The 24,327-nt window shown below is 64.6% G+C and overlaps 1 protein-coding gene across 1 annotated transcript in view; it reads right to left on the reverse strand.

The window, feature by feature from the left end:
- Positions 1-3,140: 3,140 nt before the first annotated feature.
- The window catches only part of LOC119113755 (serine/threonine-protein kinase LMTK1), a gene marked incomplete at its 3' end in the record, with an annotated part of 32,293 nt that continues 11,106 nt past the window's right edge, over positions 3,141-24,327 (reverse strand). The window contains 5 exon segments of the mRNA XM_037237999.1: positions 3,141-3,225; positions 3,726-3,862; positions 4,762-4,863; positions 5,440-5,550; positions 7,984-8,057. Coding sequence (XP_037093894.1) covers positions 3,141-3,225; positions 3,726-3,862; positions 4,762-4,863; positions 5,440-5,550; positions 7,984-8,057 — 509 coding nt within the window.

Genomic DNA, 24,327 nt, shown 5'->3' on the forward strand with positions numbered 1-24,327 from the left:
CAACTAACACGCCGTCGCCCGGGAGGAGTCGTTATCTTACTCCACTGGCGGCGGTGACGTCGGAGTTTGCGATCGTGACGTCAGCGGCCGCCAGCCGTGACGTCACGCACCGCCCCGGGCGCCGGGCGGGACGTCCCCGGGCCGGCCTCGGCGTCTGCCGGCGCCGCGCCGTCTGGAGATGAGCGCCGGGCGCCGGCCGGCCCCGCCGAGACGGACGGCGCCCCGGCGTCTCGACGAGCATCGGTCGCCGCCAGCTGGGCTCAGACTGCGCTTGCTGGGCTCAGACCACCCTAGCTGAGCTCAGACCGCGCTTGCTGGGCTCAGACTGCGCTAGCTAGGCTCACATCGCGTTAGCTGGGCTCAGACCGCGCTAGCTGGGTTCACGCGCTGGTTAGGTTCAGACTGCGCTAGCTGAGCCCAGACCGCGCTAGCTGGCCGTAGATTTAGCGGCACCCAGGCCCCGCCGGCCGAAAACTTGCTGCTCAGCTCCCCTAGGCTGAGTCAAACGATCTAAGGTCACGCTTGCTCGGCTCCCATTGCCTCACCAGAGCACTGGCCGCGTCAGCAGGGCTTTGGCCAGTGGGACGGTCTGAGGAGCGCTGCCAGACAGTCCGGGCCGCGGCGGACGGGTGTCGCGTAAGAAGGTCTATGGCCGCTACGACAGCCTCAGGCCGCGTTAGACGGCCTCGAGCCGTGTTAGACGGTTTCGGGCCGCGCAAGACGGACTTGGGTCGCGTTAGACGATCTGGAGCCGCGTTAGACGTCTCGGGCCGCGTTGGACGGTCTTGGGCCGTGTTAGACGACCTGTAGCCGCGTAAGACGGCCTCGGGCCGTGTTAGACGGTCTCAGGCCGCGTTAGACGGTCTCGGGCCGCGTAAGAAGGCCTCGAGCCGGTTCGACGGCTTGGGCCGTGTTAGACGGTCTCGGACCGCGTAAGACGGCCTCGGGCCGCGTTAGACGGCCTCAGACCGCGTAAGACGGCCTCGAGCCGTGTTAGACGGTCTCGGACCGCGTAAGACGGCCTCGAGCCGTGTTAGCCGGTCTCGGACCGCGTAAGACGGCCTCAGCCGTGTTCGTCCCCGGCCGCGCGTCGCCAGGCTTCGCCAGCGTGATGGCGGCCCATCGGCGGCATTAGGCGGCTCGGCGGCCGGCGGCAATCGGCGTGCTGGGGATTAGCGGCCCTCCAGAGGCTGACGGTCCCCTCCCTCGCCCCCCCCCCCCCCCTTTCACACCCGCCGCGGGCCTGAGCTGGGCTCGGTCGGACCGCGGCAGCGCCCGCGGCGGCCCCGCAGGCACCCGGACCAGATGAGCGCAGGGTGACCAATGAGCGGAGGGCCCGCTGAAACGCGGAGTGGAGCATGCGGCCGCCATTTGCAGCAACTGAAAACTGAACAGCGCTGATACCGCATATGATACCGCACATTGATACCGCACGGGCCGAAAGCTGACCCCCACCTGCGTAGGCCAAAGTGCGTTGCACTTCGCACGCTGTGCAGGGTGAACACTTACCCGCGCCGTGGGAGGGCGAGGGAGGAGGAAGGGGGCGGACATCCCGCATCGGTTGGAAACTGAACCAATCCGAGCCTGCAGCAATACTGCGTGACACACGCCGCGCACACCGTCACCTTTTTACGTCAATATTTTTACCTTTTTACGTTCCAATTGGCAGGTTGCAGGACGGAGTGGAATGGGCGCGCGGCCCACCCGATTGGATTCCAACGTGCGGAAAGACCTGCATATACGACCACCTGAGGCCGCGCCGAGGACTTCCAGAGGTCTGGCATATTGGAACAAGGACTCGCGGTAACCGGTTCCCATATCAAGCCGACTTGGAGGACACGGCCCCCGTGCACGACAGGAACGCCGACAAAGTACCGAGATTGTCAACCTTCAACGGTCTGGCTAAATTATCACCACAACCCCTCAACCTCGCGTCAGCCTCGGAGCATCTTTCCCATCCATCGCGTCACACCGAGTCAGACCGACCGAGTCCACTCCGAGTCCGACCGAGTCCGCACCGAGTTTCGAGACCCGCGTTCCACGGCCGAGTGAGGACCCGCGTCCACGCCGAGTGAGACCGAGTCCACGCCGAGTGAGACGAGTCCATACCGAGTGTAGACCGAGTCCACACCGAGTCAGACCGAGGCCAAATCGAGTCGGCGCCCCCGCGATGGCGGCGTCACGGCGCCGTCGGTCCGGCGCGCCATCAGACGCCGCGCCCAGACTCGGCCGTCCGTCCACGTCAACCGCCTCCCGAGCCGGCAGGCGCCCGTTCGCCTTAGCCGGCCCAGCCGATGATCACAATAAATCGCCCGGCGGCGTCATTAGCGGCTCGTCGCCATGACAACGCCGCCGCCGCCGCCGCCGCGGCTTCGACGGACGCCCACCGGCTGTGGTCTGGCCGCGGAGCGACGGAAGAACGCCCCCTCCCCCAGTGTGTGTGTGTGTGTGTGTACACAGGAGGAGGAGCGGGGAGGGGGGTAATTGGCCATCGACGGCCGACTAAGCGCCGGTGGCCGTGTTGGTCCACGAGGGAGTCGGTAATGACCATGACCGACGAGCCGGGAGGGACGGGGCTCCATAGGCGCTCGTGTGTGGTGATGCAGCACTGCCCTCCATCCGCGACGCTACGTACGGGCAAGGCGGAATACAATGATATCTTAATGATTAAATATCACGGGCAGCATATACCAACACAAGGGATAATGAACGCATGCAGTAAAATGGTCTGGTCGGGGTACTGGCCTGGAAAGTTCGAGCAATTGCCAGCACAGTGCGCACGATGCTATATTACCCCCCCCCCCCCCCCCATAACAAACTAACGACCCCCCCCATAACAAACTAACGACAAACTACCGCACTGCTGTTGAAAACAGGAGCTACAACAGAAAAGCACAAACCTGCGCAACCCGCAGGTCATCCCGCCATCGCATGGCTGTCAGCACCACCGCTAGGGTGACGGTCGCCACCGCTGACCACTCGGTACCAGGACAGGGTGTCGGTACTCCCCGCCGCTGACCCCTAAGTACCAGGACAGGGTGTCAGCCCGGCCCCCCTAATGACCCTCGGAGCCAGGACAGGGCGCCGGACAGGCCCGAGCTGGACGCGGACGCCGTTCTCCAGCGAGCGGACGCTCCTACCTTGTACTTGTCGATGCTGCAGCCGTAGTCGCCAATCTTGAGCGTGCAGTTCTCCATGATACGGCAGTTGCGCGCCGCCAAGTCACTGGAACGCCGGTCAAGTCAGGTCAGACGGGTCGCTGCAACACTGGACAGGTCGGTGCAGACCGTTCACTGCAACGCCGGTCAGTGCAACACTGCAACACCGGCCACGTCAGCTCCGACCCGGATTTGTCTCGTCTCAGGAAAGCAATAAGATGTCGCGCCGGGTTGCCAAACAGTAAGATCCAAAGCGCACCACGAGCGCCAGGTTTCCAAAGGGTAAGGTCGGATCTGTCTTCTTGTCTCAGGAATATCTTGTCTTGTCTCGTGAATAAGGCGTCGCGCCAGGTTGCCAAACAGTAAGGTCCAAAGCGCACCACGAGCGCCAGGTTACCAATGAGTAAGGTCAGATCTGTCTTCTTGTCTCAGGAAAGCAATAAGGTGTGGCACTGGGTTGCCAACGAGTAAGGCGCCACGAACTGTAGCGGCAATTCGCTTCGAGTACTTCACTGTGACGAAACCGTGACATGACAACGGCGCCGTCCACCAACCGCGGCACCCCACCTGTGCGTGTAATGAATGTCATGCAGGTGCTGAAGTCCCGAAGCCGCGTCCATGGCCATCTTGTTCAGCGACATGGTGTCCAGCAGGAGCTGCCGCTGCTCCGAAGACCGCGACTGCAGGAACTCCTTGGCGTCGCCCTGGGGCCGTCAAAAGGTCATTTGTCTGCGGCTCCTCAGTATGTTACGACCCCGCTCGGCAATAGCCGGAATACATGTGGCGTGACGTACGGGCAGGGGCGACAGCTGGACAGTCGCTCATCACGTGGTTCTGCCAGCCTACAGGCCAGTGATGATGATGATGACTTGAGACTTACGGGCGCGTCGGCATCAAAGGTCACGTGGCGCCCATAACGAAAGCGGCAAGCCCAGTCCGCCCACGCCAGCTGACTACACGGCGTTACTCCACCAATGAGCAGCGCGGACACAACACTTGGCCGGCAGACCTCTTCCTAAGTTTCCGCACCCCAATTAGGCTCCCAGCGTTAATCAGCACCGCACGCGACACAGTCGGGCTCTAAACAACGAGCGGCGAGCATGGAGCACTCAGCTGGAAGCTGGGGGATGCGTCGGCAAGGCACAGCTGATACACCTGAGCCAGATGACGGGTGGTGGCACACTACCGCGTGCAGTTCCAGCGCGCAAAGCCAACAGGCATATCGGTGTACCACTGGGCACCACCAGAAAATGTGCACAGCGACCGCGGTTACGGTCTGATGGTTGTAAGCGGCTGATGCCCAGTTTACACCGGCCAGTCATCCCTGGGAGCCACCACACATCAGCTGGGACGGGACGCAACATTGGCCAGCGCTTCACCAGACCCCCGCTGCCCGCCGCCCTGACACCAGCCAGGCAGCCAGGCCGGCAGCCAACGGTGCCAGCAGCCAGCCGCGGTCCGGTCCGGCAGCCAGCAGCCAGCAGCCAGCGGCCAGCAGCCAGAGGCCAGCAGCGAGCACCGAGCGGAGTGTGGCCAGCAGCGAGCGGCCAGCGGGCCAGCAGGATCGCCGTCTCTGCCGCGGCCGGACCCGGCGGCGCCTTACCATGCCGCAGCGCTCCAGGATGAGCAGGTAGGGGTCGGCCTCCACGCAGCGGCCCAGCAGCCGCAGCACGTGCGGATGGTTGGCGTCGCGCAGGTACGACATCTGGCGACGAGAACGGCCGGCTAAGACGGCCCGGCGCCCCGTCGACAGACCCGACAGACCCGACAGACCCGGCCGACCCGACAGACCTGACCGATACGACCGGCACTACCTAGCCGCCGGCACAGTATCCCAGCGACCCGCTGATCAACTACGGAAGCGGTCGAAGCACTTCAGGCGCTCCCTAGACGCAAATAATCTGTCTTTCCAGTCTGCTAAACAAGGCACAACATGCAAGGTTGCAACGCGACAGCAGAGCCACGTCGTGCAATATTTCGAGCAATTCATTCCAGCGGGCGCATTAAGCAATGACAAATCGTCGACTACGACTCGGCGAAAACACAAAATCGATGATCACCACGGCTCCTGAGCACAAGAGCCGGCAAACATTCACCGCGTCACAATGACAGACATATCCACCCACCAACCCACCCCAAAACGTGCTGCGCCGCTCATAAAGCCCCGAGCTCATCAGTGGGACAGCCCGCGGTCGAGCGGCGTCCCGCCGGGCGCCTGTCACCGCCCTCTCCGGGCCCGGAGTGCGTGTGGTCGTGCTCGTGCGGGGCAGGGCCAACTGACCTCGTGCAGGAAGTACATCTGCTCGGGCAGCGTGGCGCCCGCCCGCAGCGCCTTCACCACCACGGCGGTGCGCGGCTCGGCCGTCAGGTCGCGGGCCTCCCCCACCAGCGCCTGGCGACACAGCGGGTCAGGTCAGGTCAAGTCACGGGCCTCCCACCAACGCCTGGCGACACGGCGGGTCATGTCAGATCATCAGCTTTCCCCACCGGCGCCTGGTGACACAGCAGGTCAGGTCAGGTCAGATCACAGGTCTCCCGATCAGCGCCTGATGACACGGCGGGCAGGTCAGGTCACGTCAAGAGCCTCCCCACCAGCGCCTGGTCAGAGGAAGCAAGACGGCGGGTCGGGTCAGGTCAGGTTAGGTCACGAGCCTCTCCACCAGCGCCAGGTGACACAGCAGGTCAGGTCAGGTCACGGGCTTCCCCCACCAGCGCCTTGTCAGAGAAAGCATGACGGCGGGTCGGGTCAGGTCAGGTCAGGTCACGAGCCTCTCCACCAGCGCCTGGTCACGGGAAGCATCCAGACGGGTCAGGTCAGCTAAGGTTAGGTCACGAGCCTTCCAAGGAATGTCTGGTGACACAAATCAGATAAGGTAAGGTCGCGAGCCACTCCTCAATGCATGGTGAGGTGACACACCAATTCAGTCAGGTCATGTCCCGTTCCCACAGTCTGACAATAATTCCAATCTGCACAGGGCATCCCATTGGAGAGCACATACACAGACATCCAGATGGAATTTAAAAATGTACGGCCGGCGCCTGCAGCGCGTTCTTCGAAGGTCACGTGTCTGACACCTCTTGCATCTGAGCCGGGGACGGAAGCGCTGCCGCCAGATGGCAGCGGTGAGCGGGCCGGGCCGGCGGCCGAGGGGACGGGGCTGAGGACAGGCCGGCACGGGCCGAGCCGGTGGCAGGGGGACGGGACTGAAGACAGGCCGGCACGGGCCGGGCCGGGCCGAGGAGACAGGGCTGAAGACATGCCAGCACGGGCCGAGCCGGTGGCCGGGGGGACGGGACTGAAGACAGACCGGTGCGGACCGGGCTGGCGGCCGAGGGGACGGCACTGAACGCAGGCCGGCACGGGGCGGGCCGGCGGCCGAGGGGACAGCAATGAAGACTGAAGACAGGCGAGCACGGGACGGGTCGGCGGCCGGGGGGACGGGACTGAAGACAGGCCGGCACAGGCCGAGCCGGGGGGGGGGGGGGACTGAAGACAGGCCGGCACGCGGCTCAGATTGATCAGCTCTGGGGTCGGACCAGACGCGCGCCGGCCAGCCGGTGACCGCGCGCAGCAGCTGCAGTGACGGCTGCCGACCGGGCGGCGGCCGCCGCGCCGCCTGCCCGGCACGCGCCTAATGAGGACGGATCGGGCCACTTGGCACGGACGTAAACAATGCGGTCATTATCTGAGCATTACGGCCCGCTGCTGGTCACTTCAGGCCGTGACCAGCCAGCTCCAGACGAAGCAGTCACGGGCGCGGCGGAATTTGCTGCACACTATGCAAAGGGGAGCCAAAACGCAACGGCAACGCAGCGGCCCACCCACGTGGAGGGAAACGGTCATGACCCCGCTCATAAGCCGGCTTGGGAATTCCGAATTGTGTTTTATCTTCTATTTGCCTCAGCTAGACTGACTGAAGGATTTACCGAAGTAGACTCAACACGGTTATGAATCTGGCTTGCTGAATCCTTTATCTCATCATACGGAAAGCGACGGGGTATTCCGTGTGAGCTCCGAGCCCTCATCAAGGCGGATTCTGGACTGCACTCCGACGGACAGACAGCCGAGAGACGGACAAACAGACGATGACCAACAGACAGATGACAGACAAACGGGCGGGCGACGTACAGACAACGCAGAACGGGAGAACGAGACAGCGCGGCACGGAGGCGGACAACAGATAGAGAGGCCACAAAACAGCACAGCACGGAGACGGACAACAGATAGAGAGGCCACAAAACAGCACAGCACGGAGACGGACAACAGATAGAGAGGCCACACAACAGCACAGCACGGAGACGGACAACAGATAGAGACAATAAAACGGCGCGGCGCGGAGACAGCCAACAGACAGAGGGACAAGAAAACGGCGCGGCGCGGAGACAGCCAACAGACAGAGGGACAAGAAAACGGCGCGGCACGGAGACGGACGACAGATAGAGACAATAAAACGGCGCGGCGCGGAGACGGACAACAGACAGAAAAACAACAAACCCAAAGACAACTGGCGACGGCACAATCGTCAAACGCCATGCCCATTTACAGCTGGACAGAGCCGGGCGGAGGGAGAGACGGAGGGTGGGCCGGGCAGGCGGCCAAGAGGGCCTATCGGGCAGGGCGGAGGCAGAGCGGAGGCAGGGCAGAGACAGGCCGGCCGGGAGGGACGGACGGAGGGTGGGGAGGAAAAGACGGGGAGGGACGGAGGGCGGGCTGGGCAGGCGGCCTAGAGGGCCTATCGGGCAGGGCGAGCAGGGCGGAGGCGAGGCAGAGACAGGCCGGCGGGGAGACGCACCGGCGGGCAGGCACAGGCCGGACCCCACTCACCTGGCCGAACCAGCCAGTGCCCAGCTCCTGCTGATACTTGAGCTGCCGCCGCGGGAAGTTCAGATGCGGGTTATCTGCAAAAAAAACAGCACGCGCGATCACAGGCTGGCCCTGAGCAGATACATACAGGCCAAGACAGGACAGGACAGGACATGACATGACATGACATGACATGACATGACATGACATGACATGACAGCAGGACAGGACAGGACAGGACAGCAGGACAGGACAGGACAGGACAGACCAGGGCAGATCAGACCAGACCGAGACAGGCCAGGCCAGGCCAGGCCAGGCCAGGCCAGGCCAGACCAGACCAGAACACGCCAGGCCGGACCAGGCCAGGTCAGGTCGGGCCAGGCCGGGCCGGGCCGGGCCGGGCCAGGCCAGGCCAGGCCAGACCAGGTCAGGTCAGGCCAGGATATGACGGACCAGGCCATGTCAGGTCAGCCAAGTCAAACCGGATCGGAAAGACCAGACTTGTCAGACCCGACCAGGCCACGGTAAGAATATGAAGATGGGAAACACACTTTAAAAAACTACGGGCGAAAGCGGATTAACAAGAACTGCGAACGAAAGAGGATTAGCGAAAGCTTCAAATTTCCTGCGCGCTAGATAAAGCACGAAAAAGGGACGAGCCATCCAGCGCACGTCACTCGCTGATCAAGCTGGGCCCACAGCTCGGATGTCAACTTAATTACGCTCACAACTTGGGAAGCGCTTCAGCCTCATAGATGGTCGCTTTCGCACATACGTGGGCTGCAGGGAGCAGGCAACATCATCTCTGCAATAACCACACAACCCCACTTAAATGACAGGCCTAGCACATCTATAAGCTACCACTTTCAGAAATATGCACCAGTGATAAACATAACGACATCATGATTTCGCCGACCGTGCCGTTGCAAGCTAATCGGCAGACATCTTTCTATTAAAAATATAGGGCCGTTCCATAAACAGGACGGTAGAGTTCTGGTAACTTGCCAATTAGACAGGACTGGCGTGTCCCTGCAATCCATCATCCCGGCAATCCATCATCCCTGTATCCATCATCCCTGCAAACGCATCACAAGGCGGCCGCACAGAAGCACCGAGGCGGCTTCTGTGCAGCCGCCTCTCGGTACTAACGAGCCTAGGGCCAGCCCTCCTCCCCTTTGTACGCATCTGTGTCGCAGGCAGCCCCCCCCCCCTGACCGCACCGCTTATGATCTGATTACAATTAGCCCGCCCGCAAATAGCTCGCATATCATTAGCATGTCCGGAACGCACGTGAGGACAACGACCCCGCCTCCTTTGTGCTCCGCCTTTCCTGTCGTAAGTCCCGTCTGTTCGCAGTTCTCTCTGTTCCCCGCCCTTCGTTCTGTGCTCCGTCCTCCCTGTTCTCTGCCTCGATGTTCGCGGTTGTTTCCGTCCTCCCTGCTCGCAATGATCCCTGCTCTGTCCCTGCCCCACATCCTGTCCGTCCCCAGTCGTTCCTGTTCCAGTCCTCTTCGTCCATGGTCCTCTGTTAGCAGTTCTCTCTGTCCTCAGTCCTCCGTTCTCTCTGTCCCAGTCCCCCTGTCCCATCGCGGTGGTTGGCCGGCCTTCCCCGCCGCCGGCAGCAGCGGCGCGGCATGGCGGAAGTGCCGTCCGCTCCAGCCTCAGCCTTAGCCGCCTCAGCCTCAGCCTTGGCCTCAGCCTCAGCCTCAGCCTCAGCCTCAGCCTCAGCCTCAGCCTCAGCCTCAGCCTCAGCCTCAGCCTCAGCCTCAGCCTCAGTGTTCCCAACAGTGCTCAGCCCTGCTCTGTGGTAGAGCGCGTAGCCGCCGGTCACCAGTGTCAACCGCGTTAAGCCCCACCGGTCGCCGCACTGAGATAGCTGACCCGTCGCTCCCGCCAGCCGGTGGCGGCACGGGGCAGGTCACGGCCGTCGTGCCACCCAACCGCCGGAAGTCACCATGTCACCAACCACGAGTCGGCATGCCATCAACCAACCAGTCACCATGACGCAGGCCAGCGCGCATGCGCAATACTACAGCACCGAGCTTGGCGGGACCAAAAATGCTCGTCAGTCGGGTGGTGTGGAGTCAAGCGTGTAATCCGCGCGGTGCTTCTCAAACTTCGGTTCCGAAGAGCGCATACTGTGCGGCACAGACAGCACGATTTGAGGGGAAGCTGCTCATCCCCACTTATGCGCGTCGCATTAAGGCCAGCACCACCTGATTTACGGAGATCTGGATCCACTTTCCCAAGAGTTCACTCCTCACCAGCGCCCCGATGAGGCTACGTCGATGCATTCAGATTCAAACCGCCAAATCTCCTCCAGCCCGCCGGAACCTTGGGGCGACGGCTTAAACCATCAACGGAGGAAACCCATGAACTGCAGCAATGCCTGCCCCAATGATCACGAGATGGCCATGGCAGGTTTTTGTGCGCTGTGCGCTAGCGTCATTTGGCAACCCACAGAATCGCCGGTGGAAGAGCACTAGCACGTGCGCTTGTAGCTGTCACTGACCCCAAAACCAACACCACCGCCAACACCAGGCAGCGCCCGAGAGCTTCGGGGCAAAGTGCGCGCGTCGTCTGCCACTGAGGACGCCGGCGAGAAAAACAGAGGCAGCGGAAGCCGACTGACCACCCAGTCATGCGTGAAGCGGCAGCGGACAAAAACGGCGCCGCCGCCGCCACAAACGCGCACCAACTGCCTGTCTGCGCGCCGCGTCCGCCGACCGGCTGCCCGAAGTCGTCCTGAGCATGGGAGGGAGCTGCGACAGGGCCGGTGTGACAGCGGCCGAACCACCCGCCTTGAAAATCGGCACAAACGCTGACCCCTCCGCTTAGCGAGTCGTTCGTCCCGACACCCTTGCAACACGCACACTGCCTGGCGTTCTCCACCCTTTGCCATGAGGGTTGGTCATGGCAGCACTCCCAGTACTGCCGGCCCCTTGTCGCCTGACAGGCCGGCCGTTCCTGGAACAGGCAGGCCCACCGTGCGTGTCAGCCGACCGTGACAGGGAAGGTCGAGCAGCGCCGTCCACAGGCTGCGGCCCGTCCTCCCGCAGCGGCGGAGCGCAGGGAAGGCCACGGCCGCGCTCTGCAACAGAGCAGCACAGCAGGCCACGGCCGCCCGTCGCAGCGGCGCAGCACAGGCTGCGGCCTGTCCTCCCGCAGCGGCGCACAGGGAAGGACGCGGCCGCGCTCTGCAGCAGGGTAGCACAGCAGGCCACGGCCGCCCGTCGCAGCGGCGCGGCATCCGAGCTGGTATGTCCCATGAGCTTAATAACGTCCAGTCCGAGCAGTTTCGCGCGTGCCAAGCAAAATGACTACGCCCGCTGCACCGTTGGACAGCTCTAGTGCCTGAAAATATTACTTCTGATCGTTTGTAAGACGCTTTAACACGCGTTGCATTTACAGGAAACAGTAAGTCGAGCTCACCACGTGCTTACATAACGGCAAACACACCGTCTGCATAACGTACCGGCAAAAGTAAAAGCCGTCTGCGGTTTTCGGCTGGTCGACCAGGCGCCTCGGCGGCCTTCCTCGGCGGCGCTGAGCCGCGCCAGCCGTCAGCAGCAACCGCTCAGACCGGTTCCTGCGTGGCCCGACCGACGGCCCGGCCCGGCGTGACGTCACCGGCCGCCGCCCGCTGGCGTCACGCCGGTGACTCAGCCGGCTGGTTCAGGTGGGCGTCACGAGACGCCCGGCAGGGGGCGCCGGTCCGACGAGCGCCGCGCCGTCCCCGCCGCAGCCGCGCCGTCCCCGCCGCAGCCGCGCTGTCTCCGCCGCAGTCGCACCGTCGCCAGTCCAGCGACAGCGGCCGAGTACGCGCAGGACCCGCCGCAGCGCTGGCCGGTATCTAGGCGCCATCCGCTCACAAAGCGCTGGCCCTTCGCTGCGCCGTGCAAAGCGGTTGCGTGTCGTGCCACTCACGCGGCGGGGTGGGGGCGTGGGTGGGGGTGGGGGTGTGGGTGGGGTGGGGAGGGAACTCTGGGCTGCACCACGCTGTCAAAACCGTTCCACAGTGCGGTCCGTACCCACCACGCAGTCTGAGCGGGGCGTGCCCCGTCCAACAGCGGACCCGCCGGCCGCGGAGACGGCGCCTGTCCGCCGCGTCCACGCGGCGTCGCCGGAGCCCCGTCCCGTCCCCGGCCGTCGCCACCGGCGTCCGAGCCTGTCACGCCTCACGCCGCCGGTCCGCACGCCAAATTACCCGATGGTTCCGGGCGACGGCCGGGCGCGGCGGGCCGGCCCGCTCCCCCGGCGCGCGCCGGCGTGGCGCGACCGCGGCGCGCGGCCGCCGCGTGACCGGCGCCGCGCCGCAAGCCAGTCCATTCCGGCTCCGACACGCGCAGAGGCCGCCGCCGCCGTCCTCCGCTGGAGAGATGTGGGCCTCGCACTCGCTGCTCGTCCGCCAAAGGGGCATTGCGGCTGCCGTTGGGGAGTTCGCGCGCGCGGTGAGCGCCGGGACATGCCGACACGAGGCGGCCCGGGCTGCATCGGACGCGCTGGGGTGGTCTGCAGCCCGGCTGGCCTGACCGGTGTCTCGACCATCGAGCGAGCTGGCACCGCAGCAGGGGGGCTGCGGAATTTCGTGGATCCACGCGGAGCAGAGCCGGGCTCTCTCTACGTTCCGTGGGAAGGCTGCACTCAACTCCTCCCGCTCCAAATCGCGGATACTAAATTGTTCAATCCTGCCAACCATTTGCCGTTGGAATTTTGCTCTTTCTTGGAACTTTCAACGGCCAATGTTTTCAACTACGTCTAGCCGAAATGATTGCATTCCACCATTACGAGCCAACTATGCCACGGGCACGTGCACTTTGCAGGAGTGACTTTTGAATGTCTGAAACGCAGTGCAATGTACTCGGCATCGCACAGGACACTAAAGTCATTGCATCGTTTAATTTTATGTAAAAGCCCCATCATGTGTGTGACTACAAATAAGACACCCCTAAATCCCGCACTTACCCTCTTTCTACCCCGCAATGTCCCCCATTAACCCCAAAACATACATCCCTTGGTACTACGGTTCAGAGTCTCACAGTTTAAAAGAGCATCGCGAGTTACTCACGCAACGCGACGCACAATGAACACGCTCGCGCAGCCGTACCTCCGCTGTCCCGCACAGGCGACCGCCGGCGGCTCCAGAGGTCAGCGCGAGGTCACGGGGTCTGGCCGGCGGCGCAACACGCGCCCGGCCCAGCGGCGAGGGCCGGCGCCGCAGCCACCGAGCGCGGCAAGTGTGCCAGCCTCCGCAGCAGCCCGAGCAGGGCGTGCCGTGCGTCATGCGCCGCGCGCTGACACGCACAACCCGCCGCGACAGGCGCGAGAGCGGCGGCGAGTGCGGCGCTCACGCGCGGCGGAGGACGCGGCGCCGACTGTTTGCGAACGTGAGTCGGCGGAGGCGGGCCGTGACCGTGTTTGGCGGAGGCACGCGACCGCAGGGCTCTGCCGGCTGGTGTTCAGGGTGCCCCGCGGCGGTAGGGCGCGGGCGCTTCAGCAAGTGGTGTCCCCCACGACGGCACGGCGCAGGGGTCGGACTGACGTCGACTTCAGTGTCCTCGAAGCACCGGCAACGCCGCCCCAAAGCCCGGCCCTCAGCGTGGTTTCCTACTCAGCCGCAGATCCTGTCGCTGTCCCTATACTGACATCGCAGCCAACGGACCTACAACGCCTCAGGCCTTATCAATGCATTATCACGTACCGAGCAGACAACAAAAAGCAGGTCAACGGGCGACGAGACCCTTCGGCTTTCCAGCTTCTGGCACTATGCCAACATTGCGAATTCCCTCGAACGCGGGGTCCTGACCTACGGAGCGTAAACGGTGCCGCCGACAGCTGGCACCCGAGTCTAATCCCATGAGCTGCTCGCCCACAGGCCGAGCCGAACGGCGGACAATGGCGTCCGAAGACGCCCCGCCAGACGCGTTGGAGGCGCCTCGGGCGGGAGGGTGACCCAGAGGTCAGCGGCGCCTCAGAGATCAGAGGTCACTTGGCGACCGCCCAAAGTTGACCAGAGGTCACGAGGGCGGCGGCAAAAAGCCGGGAGATTCGGATCAAAACCGTACCGGACGACAATGGGGGTGGTTTGTGCTGCTGCCAGCGGCCAGAGAATGCACCGCTGGCCTGCCGCACGAGCAGGGCCCGGCAAGGCAGACGCCCGCTGAGGGCGTGTGCAGACAGCAGGTCCTGCACACCAGGCGTGCATTCAATGAGACGCCGCCAACAGACCGCCAGCACTGTTCATGACCTCGAGGAAATACAGCGTGATAAAATTCAGCCATGCCACGTTCAACATTTTTTGCGGCCACGAAAATGTTTATCGGTAATGACAGCAAGCTGCGCGAAAGCAGCAACGAGGACCTTGTTCTCCGAAGACGCCAAGTCCTCCTGCTGGCACATCCATCTATTCCTGTCAGGAAACCCCGCACACAGACCCAAAAATGGCAGTAATGGTGGCTGTGATTGGCCGGGGGAGGGGAATCGCCCCCACCGGGCGAGAGCAGCTCAAAAAACACTCCGCATCGGCGGATTCGTAAAGGCTTAACTGACGAGTTCTATGGGGTCGGGTGACAAGACCAAACTTATAATAAAAAAACAGACGCACAAACATGCCCCAAACCGACCAAAGCGTACGGTTAATTGAAGCCTGCGACTTCACCCTGACCTGAGACCTGCTGTGGCGGTTAAACACCGCGATGCTGCAGGTACGCAGTGCATCAGCGCCCGCTGCAATGTCCCGGGTCGTCGTCCTGCACCCTGAACTCGTCCGCCAAACGCGACAAACAGCCCGCCGCCGAGCTTCGGTCCCCATCATCGACCCCTCGTCAACTCCCCGCCCTTCCGCCCCCTTCGGCTTCTCCTCGCCCTTCGACCTCCGTCGTCGACTCCCAGCGCCTCGATCCCATCGACTCCCGCCCTTCCACCCCCGTCATCAACTCGCCGCCCTTCGACTACTCCGTCCCCGTCATCGACCCCCCAGCCGCAGCGCGCTGGCTGCGCTGCTGGCCAGGGGCCGCGTGCCAGCGGCGCCACACGCGGCGCGCGGCCCAGCCGGTGACGCCAGCCGGCCCGCCCCACCACCGGTCCAGCGGGAGGCGCCGCGCGCCAGACGACAGACCGGTGCGGCGCCGTGCAATCAATACCTGCCGGGAGTTACCGTGTGCCGCGTAATAGCCGGCAGCGCGACTCCAGCCGCGACTGGACCCGACCCGTCCCAGCCCCGTGCCGGCCGGCGGCGCGTGCAAATTAGATTAGCGCCCGGCGCGCCGCGCTGGACAAGGTCGGAGCAGCGGCGGCGGCGGCGGCGGCGGCTCGGAGGTCGCCGAAGCCGTACGTGGGTCCGCGTCGGCCCGCACGGCGTCCAGCAACACGACCGCGACGGGCCCAGTCACAGCCCGGCGGCCTCTCAGCTGGTGTCCCGACCGAGGCGGAGGGGGGGGGGGGAGGGAAGAGGGGAGGAGGGAGGGGGGGGGGGGGAGTCGGTGGACGAGCTGGTTCGCCGGCCGGGTCGCGATCTCGAACATCCCAGCTGAGAGGCGGCCCGGTAACGAGATACGGCACTGAGCGAAACGGGATTCCGAGATACGTTACTGAGGGAACGAAATCCCCCGGTGCGCCACCGGCGGAAACGAAGTCCCGAAATGCTTTCGTCATGGGCTCTCAACTCGGGAGACAAATCAGTGAAGCCAGGCGGCGGCGCGGCAGCAAAATCGGGCTCTCAACTCGGAGACAAATCACCGAAGCAAGGTCGTAGCGCGCCGGCAAAATCCCGAGATTCATCAGCGAACGGCGACCAGTTTCGCGGATTGCACGCTGCCGGGAGCAAGGTCCATTCCGTCCGGTCCGGAGCGGGACAGAGCGGCAGCGGTGGGGCCGACAGGCCCGCAGGACCCCCGCCGGCCTCGCTCCAGCGCCGCGCGACAGTGTGCAGTGTCAGCGACCCAGCCGTTGGATAGGTCACCGCTCGGCGGGCCCGGCCCACGCCGCCGACCACTTACGGCGGAGGAAAATGAGCTTTCAGTGCGCAATATATCTTGCGCGAAACAGGGCCGACGGCACGCGCCGTCGCCACGGGCAGGGTTCAACGCTCGCCGCGAAATGAACTGTCCGGACCGGGGCCCGGAACGAAAGGGGGTAAGTGGCGATGTGACCAACAGGCACGCATGCAGAGTATGCCACGCGGTATGGACGGTGTGACCAACAGTTACGCATACAGAGTATGCCACGCGGCATGGACGGTGTGACCAACAGCCACGCATACAGAGTATGCCACGCGGTATGAACGGTGTGACCAACAGTTACGCATACAGAGTATGCCACGCGGCATGGACGGTGTGACCAACAGTCACGCATACAGAGTATGCCACGCGGTATGGACGGTGCATAGCCAAGACCCCACCAATGTGTCAGCGGAATATCTTTGTCCGGTCAGAACAAGCAGCCCCTCCCGATCCCGGTAACAGCTTTAGTGCGCCGCATTTTCCCGATGGGAGGCGCATGTTGCGAGGAGCGTCGCCATCGCGCGTCCCGCACACATCCCCAGCCGTTCTCAGAGAAGGCTCAGGCCCGGCCACCAGTCCAGAGCCGGACTGAGCTCACGCCACCGCCACCTCCCGTCGCCCCCGTGTCCCGCAGCCAGGCGACGCGCCAGGCCTCTGAACATAGTTATTCGCGTGAGTTACAGGCGTGACTGCCGCCGCCACCGGACATGCATTCGACTTTCCCATCGGCCTGCGACGGCGAACCACAACTGTCACATTATTTATCGTGCCATGCAGCTGCCGACGTCATCAGCGTCGGGCCTATCCCGCCAGTCGTTATGCTGGCGCCGATAAAATATACATCACACCGCCGAAACCGACGTCCCAAAACAACGCTCTTTTATCACGCTGGCTTTTGTCGACGTCGGCGGACGCCGCGCTCGCGTCTGTAGGCAGGCTCTGCCCGGCGCCAGGCCGGACTCCGCGCTTGCGTCTGTAGGCAGGCTCTGCCCGGCGCCAGGTCGGACTCCGCGCTCGCGTCATGTAGGCGGGCTCTGCCTGGCGCCAGGCCGGACTCCGCGTTCGTGTCATGTAGGCGGGCTCTACCCGGCGCCAGGCCGGACACCGTGCTCGCGTGTGTGGGCAGGCTCTGCCCGGCGCCAGGGCGTTTGACACGCCCTTTGCCGGCAGAGGACCGCGCAGCGGACAAGTCAGGGAGAACGCAGACGGCCGTGGAACACCTCCGCCTGAGCGGTCTCCAGACGGCCGACGGACCCAGCCGCCCCCCTCCCCGCTTCCCCCCCCCCCTTCCCTGGAGGTGAGGCACGCCGGACAGAAACCCCTGCCGGCGGCGGAGACAGCTGCCGCCGACAACCACACACTGTTGCACCAGGCGCCAGCGGCGGCGGGGCGTGCCACGTGCCCGGGGGCGGACACGGCGGCGTGCCGGCGAACAGATGAGAGGCGGACGGCGCGGCACGACAGGCTCCTTCCGGGCCTGTTCGCGTTTTTGTCCAGCTGTTCATGTCCGCCGCCAGCGGTGCGAGATCGGGCGCCCGCCCGCCATCTCTCCGTGCCTGTGTCTACTGCTCGCGGCGGCACCCTCTCGTCCATTTGGTCGTCACGCAAACATCGCGGACTAATCGCAAGAATATTTGGCTTCGATCGCGTGCCTGGTAGTTAATGGCGAGAAGTGGCACAAGTCAGTGGCAGTTGGGGCCTCACCATGCGTTACGACAGCGGGAAAGAGAGGGACGGACGAGAGATGGTGAACGGTCACGGCACGGCAATAACACGTGTGTGTGGAGGGGGGAGGCAGGGGTGAACAAATAGGACGACTATTCCTATGGCAATATATTTTGAATAAACTGTCGGCAAAGGCGGGTTTCGACGATTAACAGAAAAGCTTGTTTGCGCGCTACCGTTTGCACTGTATATACACGTCAGGACACCCACGTTCTGCGCGTCTTGGCGTCTAAACACACGGGGGTTCCGCGGCCGTGTTGTCACTCCGACGGCAGCATATTCAGCGGCCTGCGGCCTCGGTGTTGGTCGTGAAGGAGCCGGCGCCTCTCGTGTGCAGGTCTGCTAGCGTCCAGCAGCCGGAGCGGCGGTCGAGAATCGAGCCCGACCCTCCCAGGTGAAGGCCTACACCCTCCCCACTGAACTATCTCCTCCCCTCCTCCTCGCTGCCTCCGGAACCGCACCCAGAGCGCCGCACAGGACGGCGACGCCTGGCGGCCGGGCCAGGGACCCGCTCCTCCAGAGACCAGAGACGGGCCGAGCCCGGCGGCGGCGCCGAGGTCGGTGCGTGTGTCGCCTGGCCCGGGCGCTGACTCAGGCGGCGGGCCGGCCGGCCGCCGCCAACGCAAACATCCGCCGTAGCAGGGACCGGCCGCCGCCGCCGCCGCCGCCGCCGGCACGACCGACGCACGTGCGCCGAGGCGGGCTGGGCGCGGGGCGGGGGCCGGCGAGACGAGGCATGAGTGAGGTGGGCGGCGTCTGGTGTCAGCACGCGGCCGGGAGCGCCGGGGACGTCAGCAGAGCGGGCCCAGAAGCGGAAGGGATCGCGCTCACGAGCGCGGTGCGGCCAGGGTCCAGAGTCAGGAACAACGGTTAGATCTAGTGTGAGCGCGAGACCAAGCTCATGGCCGACCAGTAAGAACGGGTGGACCAGGGTTCACACCGCAGGATGTACCGGGGCCCTCTGGCCAGCCGGCCGGCAGCTGGCGAGCACCAGCGTTCTGCAGCCGAGCCAGCAGTGCCAGTGGGCGGATACACTGGCCGCGCGCCACCCGCCTGACATCACCGGCGTGGCGGCAGCGGCCACGGCCCGACCGGGCCCGCGAGACGGACCGGCGCGGCAGGACCGCTCGCACCGACCGGGCCCGCGAGACGGACCGGCGCGACAGGACCGCTCGCACCGACCGGGCCCGCGAGACGGACCGGCGCGACAGGACCGCTCGCACCGACCGGGCCCGCGAGACGGACTGGCGCGGCAGGACCGCTCGCACCGACCGGGCCCGTGAGACAGACCGGCGCGACAGGACCGCTCGCACCGACCGGGCCGCGGGACAGACCGGGGCGTCAGGACCGCCCGCACCGACCGGGACCACGAGACGGACCGGCGCGGCAGGACCGCTCGCACCGACCGGGCCCGCGAGATAGACCGGCGCGGCAGGACCACTCGCACATCACGTCACATGGAGCGGGCTGGAGGAGAGACGCAAGTCGGTTGTGAGGTCAATCAGACTGCCATTCAAAGTTTTTTTTTAATTTTTTTGCAGGGATGACTCATGTCGGAGTCTTTGCCAAGCAATGCTTACTCCGAAAACTCCCGCTTGTCGCTCCAACAGAACAATCTCCAGCACAATGGCAGCTGCGCACTCAAGAAAGCACGATTCCAGCCCGACAGAACTTCTGTACCAAAGTTTGACTGACGTAAACAATGCCACAAACGCGGTAAACTTTTGTTTTGCTTTGGCCTTCTAGGCAAACAGGGTCAGGGCATGTTAACGTGTCATGTCACACAATGGCACAGCCATCCACCGCCTGCCTGGCCCACTTACACAGCTGACAGGTGACAGCAGGGACGGGTCGAATAAGTTCCCAGTGGATTGCCAATGCCAAGTCGCACAAGAAGAAATACTCTGAAGCGAACCCAAAGGACAGCCAACAGTGGTCTTATCAGAACGTATCGCTTTGCAAACTTGAGCCCCATTCCCTCCCCCCCCCCAAAAAAAAAATCCGACTAAGAGCACTGAACCCACGCCAAGGCGCAGCAAAATGGCGTCAACCGATCAACCACTACTGTCTGAGCCCTCCCCCCACTCCACAAATTATTTTCGAAGTGTCACCCCCGGGCCAGATGTGCCGGCGCTCTACCAACCACGCTGCCGGCACGTCCGGCATACTGATCAATGAATACATGAATGAATGACGGCACAGCCGGCCGCGCCACCTGAATGAACCATGAGCGAGCAGCTCGTCAGCGATGCGCGTCCGGGCGCGGCCCGCCGGCGGCGTCGTGAGACGTCACGCGGCCGGCGCCTCCCCGGCCGTGACCGTCACGGGGCAGCCGTGACGGCCGGCGTCGGGCGGCGTCACCAGCGGCGGTGGCGGCCCGGCCGCCCGCGCGCTTCCTTTGATCTCGCGCTCGGGGCCAAGAGCGACCGACGTTTCAGTCCGACGAGAGGACGCTTGTGTTACGGCGCTTTACGGACAAAGCCACGGCCTAACGTCAATTTTGGCACGGCTCCGGGGTAGCTCCGCCTGCTCTATCCTCTCCCACCGCTGACAATCCCCGTTCGTGGCTCTCTTTCTGTGTATGTCATGTCATGTCATTGGGGCCTTACGACGCACTCAGCTGCTGAGGCTATATGGCGTCGCCTGCCTCTCACCCTGGCAGGAAGGGCGGACACCGCGGGGAATCGATCCCCGTACCTCTAGTTTCCCAGACGCGCAGTGGTTAACGCAGACGCGTTAACCACTACACTACCGGCCCCCCTCGTGGCTCTCCCGCAGCACCGCTGAGGGAGGGGCCTCAGCAGACCCCCACGACCGCCCCGGGCCCCGGCCAGCGTCGCTGCCGTCGCCGTCCATCATTGAGCGCTTCCAGCCGCCGACCTCAGCCAATCAGCAGATGAACACGCCCCCGGTTAGCTGCCCGCGGCCGCGCCGAAACGGCCGGCACTTAGTTCCAGTGTCGGACGCGCGCAGCGTCGGCTTCAAACACGGTCGAGGGAGGCGGACAGGACCGGACCGGACCGGGCGCCGTGATGAACGCCGCCGTGGTCCCGGTACGCGAGTCAGCCGCAGTACAGGTCGAGCCTGGCGTGGTCTCGATAACGTTCTGACCTGGCGGGGGCACCGCCGTACCGTCCTGACCTGATGGGGGCACCGCCGTACCGTCCTGACCTGACGGGGACACCGCGGTACCATCCTGACCCGACGGAGACGCCACGGTACCGTCCTGACCTGACGGGGGCACCGCCGTACCGTCCTGACCTGACGGGGGCACCGCCGTACCGTCCTGACCTGACGGGGGCACCGCCGTACCGTCCTGACCTGACGGGGACACCGCCGTACCGTCCTGACCTGACGGGGGCACCGCCGTACCGTCCTGACCTGACGGGGGCACCGCCGTACCGTCCTGACCTGACGGGGACACCGCCGTACCGTCCTGACCTGACGGGCACAGCCGCCGTACCGTCCTGACCTGACGGGGACACCGCCGTACCGTCCTGACTGACGGGGACACCGCGGTACCATCCTGACCCGACGGAGCGCCACGGTACCGTCCTGACCTGACGGGGGCACCGCCGTACCGTCCTGACCTGACGGGGGCACCGCCGTACCGTCCTGACCTGACGGGGGCACCGCCGTACCGTCCTGACCTGACGGGGACACCGCCGTACCGTCCTGACCTGACGGGGACACCACGGTACCATCCTGACCCGACGGAGACGCCACGGTACCGTCCTGACCTGACGGGGACACCGCCGTACCGTCCTGACCTAGCGGGGACACCGTGGTACCGTCCTGACCTGACGGGGACACCGCCGTACCGTCCTGACCTGACGGGGACACCGCGGTACCATCCTGACCCGACGGAGACGCCACGGTACCGTCCTGACCTGACGGGGGCACCGCCGTACCGTCCTGACCTGACGGGGGCACCGCCGTACCGTCCTGACCTGACGGGGGCACCGCCGTACCGTCCTGACCTGACGGGGACACCGCCGTACCGTCCTGACCTGACGGGGACACCACGGTACCATCCTGACCCGACGGAGACGCCACGGTACCGTCCTGACCTGACGGGGACACCGCCGTACCGTCCTGACCTAGCGGGGACACCGTGGTACCGTCCTGACCTGACGGGGACACCGCCGTACCGTCCTGACCTGACGGAGACGCCACGGTACCGTCCTGACCTGACGGGAACACCGTGGTACCGTCCTGACCTGACGGGGGCACCGCCGTACCGTCCTGACCTGATGGGGACACCGCGGTACCGTCCTGACCTGACAGGGACACCGCGGTACCATCCTGACCCGACGGAGACGCCACGGTACCGTCCTGACCTGAAGGGAACACCGTGGTACCGTCCTGACTTGATGGGGACACCATGGTACCGTCCTGACCTAGCGGGGATAACGCGGTACCGTCCTGACCTGACGGGGGCACCGCGGTACCGTCCTGACCTAGCGGGGACACCATGGTATCGTCCTGACCTAGCGGGGACACCGTGGTACCGTCCTGACCTGACACGGACACCGTGGTACCATCCTGACCCGACACACGGGGACTCCCCTCGGTGGTTGCCACCACACGGTCGCCTGAGCCACAACGAAGCTCCCGTAGGGAGTCGGCGGCCCCGGTGCGTTTTTGCGGCCGGCCGAGCGCCGCCTGGGAGGGGTGACCGGAGGTCAGCGCGACTCTCAGCCAGCCGTCGCCGTCCAATTAGCGGCGCTGGCGAGCGCCCGGCCACCTGTGTTAGAATCTCAGAGAATCGGATTCAGCCCAGCTGGAGCGAGGCATTCGAACAATGCGAAGATGCGGCCGACTGTCGCAGCGGCAGCTCTTTGCAGAATCACGGGAATGCCGTCGTCCCATGATTCAGGGCGCGTAGCATACGGGAAACAACGTGTAGTAGCTTTTGCATGGATGTCCTAACAACGAAAAGACTATTATACTATTATTTCCGAAGCTACGTCACAAGTTGTGATCGCCCAAGGCCGGAAAGGCTCGCCCAAGGCGGCAAATAGCGGGCCCCAGAAGTGGCGCACATTCGGAATTCGCCAGCCACGAGGTCTGATGCTGAGTCCGTCCCGCGCGGCGCAATGGTGCGATTAAACCTAGCCGTTGGCCGTCCTCTGGCAAAGATTCAGCTGGCGGCCGACCAAGATATTCTGACTTGATCAGTCAATCACTTCATCATTTTCAATCCGCCACACAGCACATGTTCTCAGCAGGTCTGAGCCAAGACGCCTGGCTGGCCCTTGTTTGCCCGGACAATAAAACATATATTCCACTGAGCCAGCGCAAGCCCGCTTTGCCCTTCACCATCAAAGACGTCACCGCCGGCAAGCCTCACCTTGCACGGCCAGTCATCAGGGAGTGTCACTCTGTCGACCGGGCGAAGTACCGGACATTCCGTACCACATCGCTGGAGTCCGAGCTGATCCCGCGGCGGCCTTCCGCGCCGTCGAGACCAGCACCGCCTCACAACTTAACTGGACGCCAGCCGTGTTCCGGCGATGGCGCTGGAACACGGCGACGGGTCGTAGTGTCGTATCGCCGTAGTGTCCTATCGTCGTAGTGTCCTATCGTAGTAGTGTCGTATCGCCGTAGTGTCGTATCGTAGTGTCGGCGCGGGGCACGGGGAGTACACCAACCGGCCGTGTTTTCACTGGCATGATCGGCACTCAGGTGCCGCCGGAGCCGGCCAAAGCCAACATGCCGGCCGATTTCGGCGCATTATGGTGTCGCGTTCGCCAGCACCGTGGTGTTTCGCGCGGCGTGACTGGTCACAACCGGCCAATGATGTTCCCCGACGAGGCAACACCCCGCCGGTCTCTCGCCGCCAGTGGTGTCACCGGCCCGCCGGTGGCGAAGACCCGCGCGGCGTTGCCACGACTACAGGCGTCCGTCTCGGGCAATGCAGGGTCCATGTCCCGCCTCGCGGAACAGGCACGCCGACACACGGGCCGAGTCAGCGCCGCGCGAAAGGAACGAGAGCAGAGGACAGGAAGGGGGCGGCCCTTGAAGCCCCGTCGCGAGCGTCCGACCCCGGAGGGGACCCGCCATTCCGGCCGCCATCGCCGGCGCCGTCCGGCCCCAGCCGCTGCTGTCCGGCCCCAGCTCGCCACTATCCATCACTGGCCGTGCCGCGTGAGCCGATTATCTCGTCAGACGGCTCCGGGCGGCTCCCGGCGGCTCCCGGTGGCTCTCGGCGGCTCCTGGTGGCTTCCGGCGGCTCACGGTGGCTCCCGGCATCTTTCAGCGGTTCCCGGCGGCTCCCGACGGCTACCGGTGGCTCCCGGTGGCTCCCGGTGGCTCCCGGCGGCCCCCGTGACTCCTGACGTCGGCTCTCAGCCCGGGCCGCCCCGCACGCCGACGGGTCACAGCCGCCGCCGCGGCCGACACACCCTCGCCACAGGCCTTCGATACGCGCTGCCACACTGGTGACGTCATCGTCGCGCAGTTGTGACGTCACCGGCACGCGGTGCGACGACGCCGACCGCGGCGGCGTCGCCGCGGAGGCCACAGGATGCGGCCGGGTCCGCAGGCCGGACGCGTGACGGCTTCTGGCGGCTGGATTTCGACCGCATCGATCGCCCCGGACGGCCCGTTCCGCCCGCCCAGCGGCGGCTGCGGACGC

This window comes from Pollicipes pollicipes, unplaced genomic scaffold (assembly GCF_011947565.3).
Source record: "Pollicipes pollicipes isolate AB1234 unplaced genomic scaffold, Ppol_2.1 Scaffold_7262;HRSCAF=8765_pilon_pilon_pilon, whole genome shotgun sequence".
NCBI classification, from domain to species: domain Eukaryota; kingdom Metazoa; phylum Arthropoda; class Thecostraca; order Pollicipedomorpha; family Pollicipedidae; genus Pollicipes; species Pollicipes pollicipes.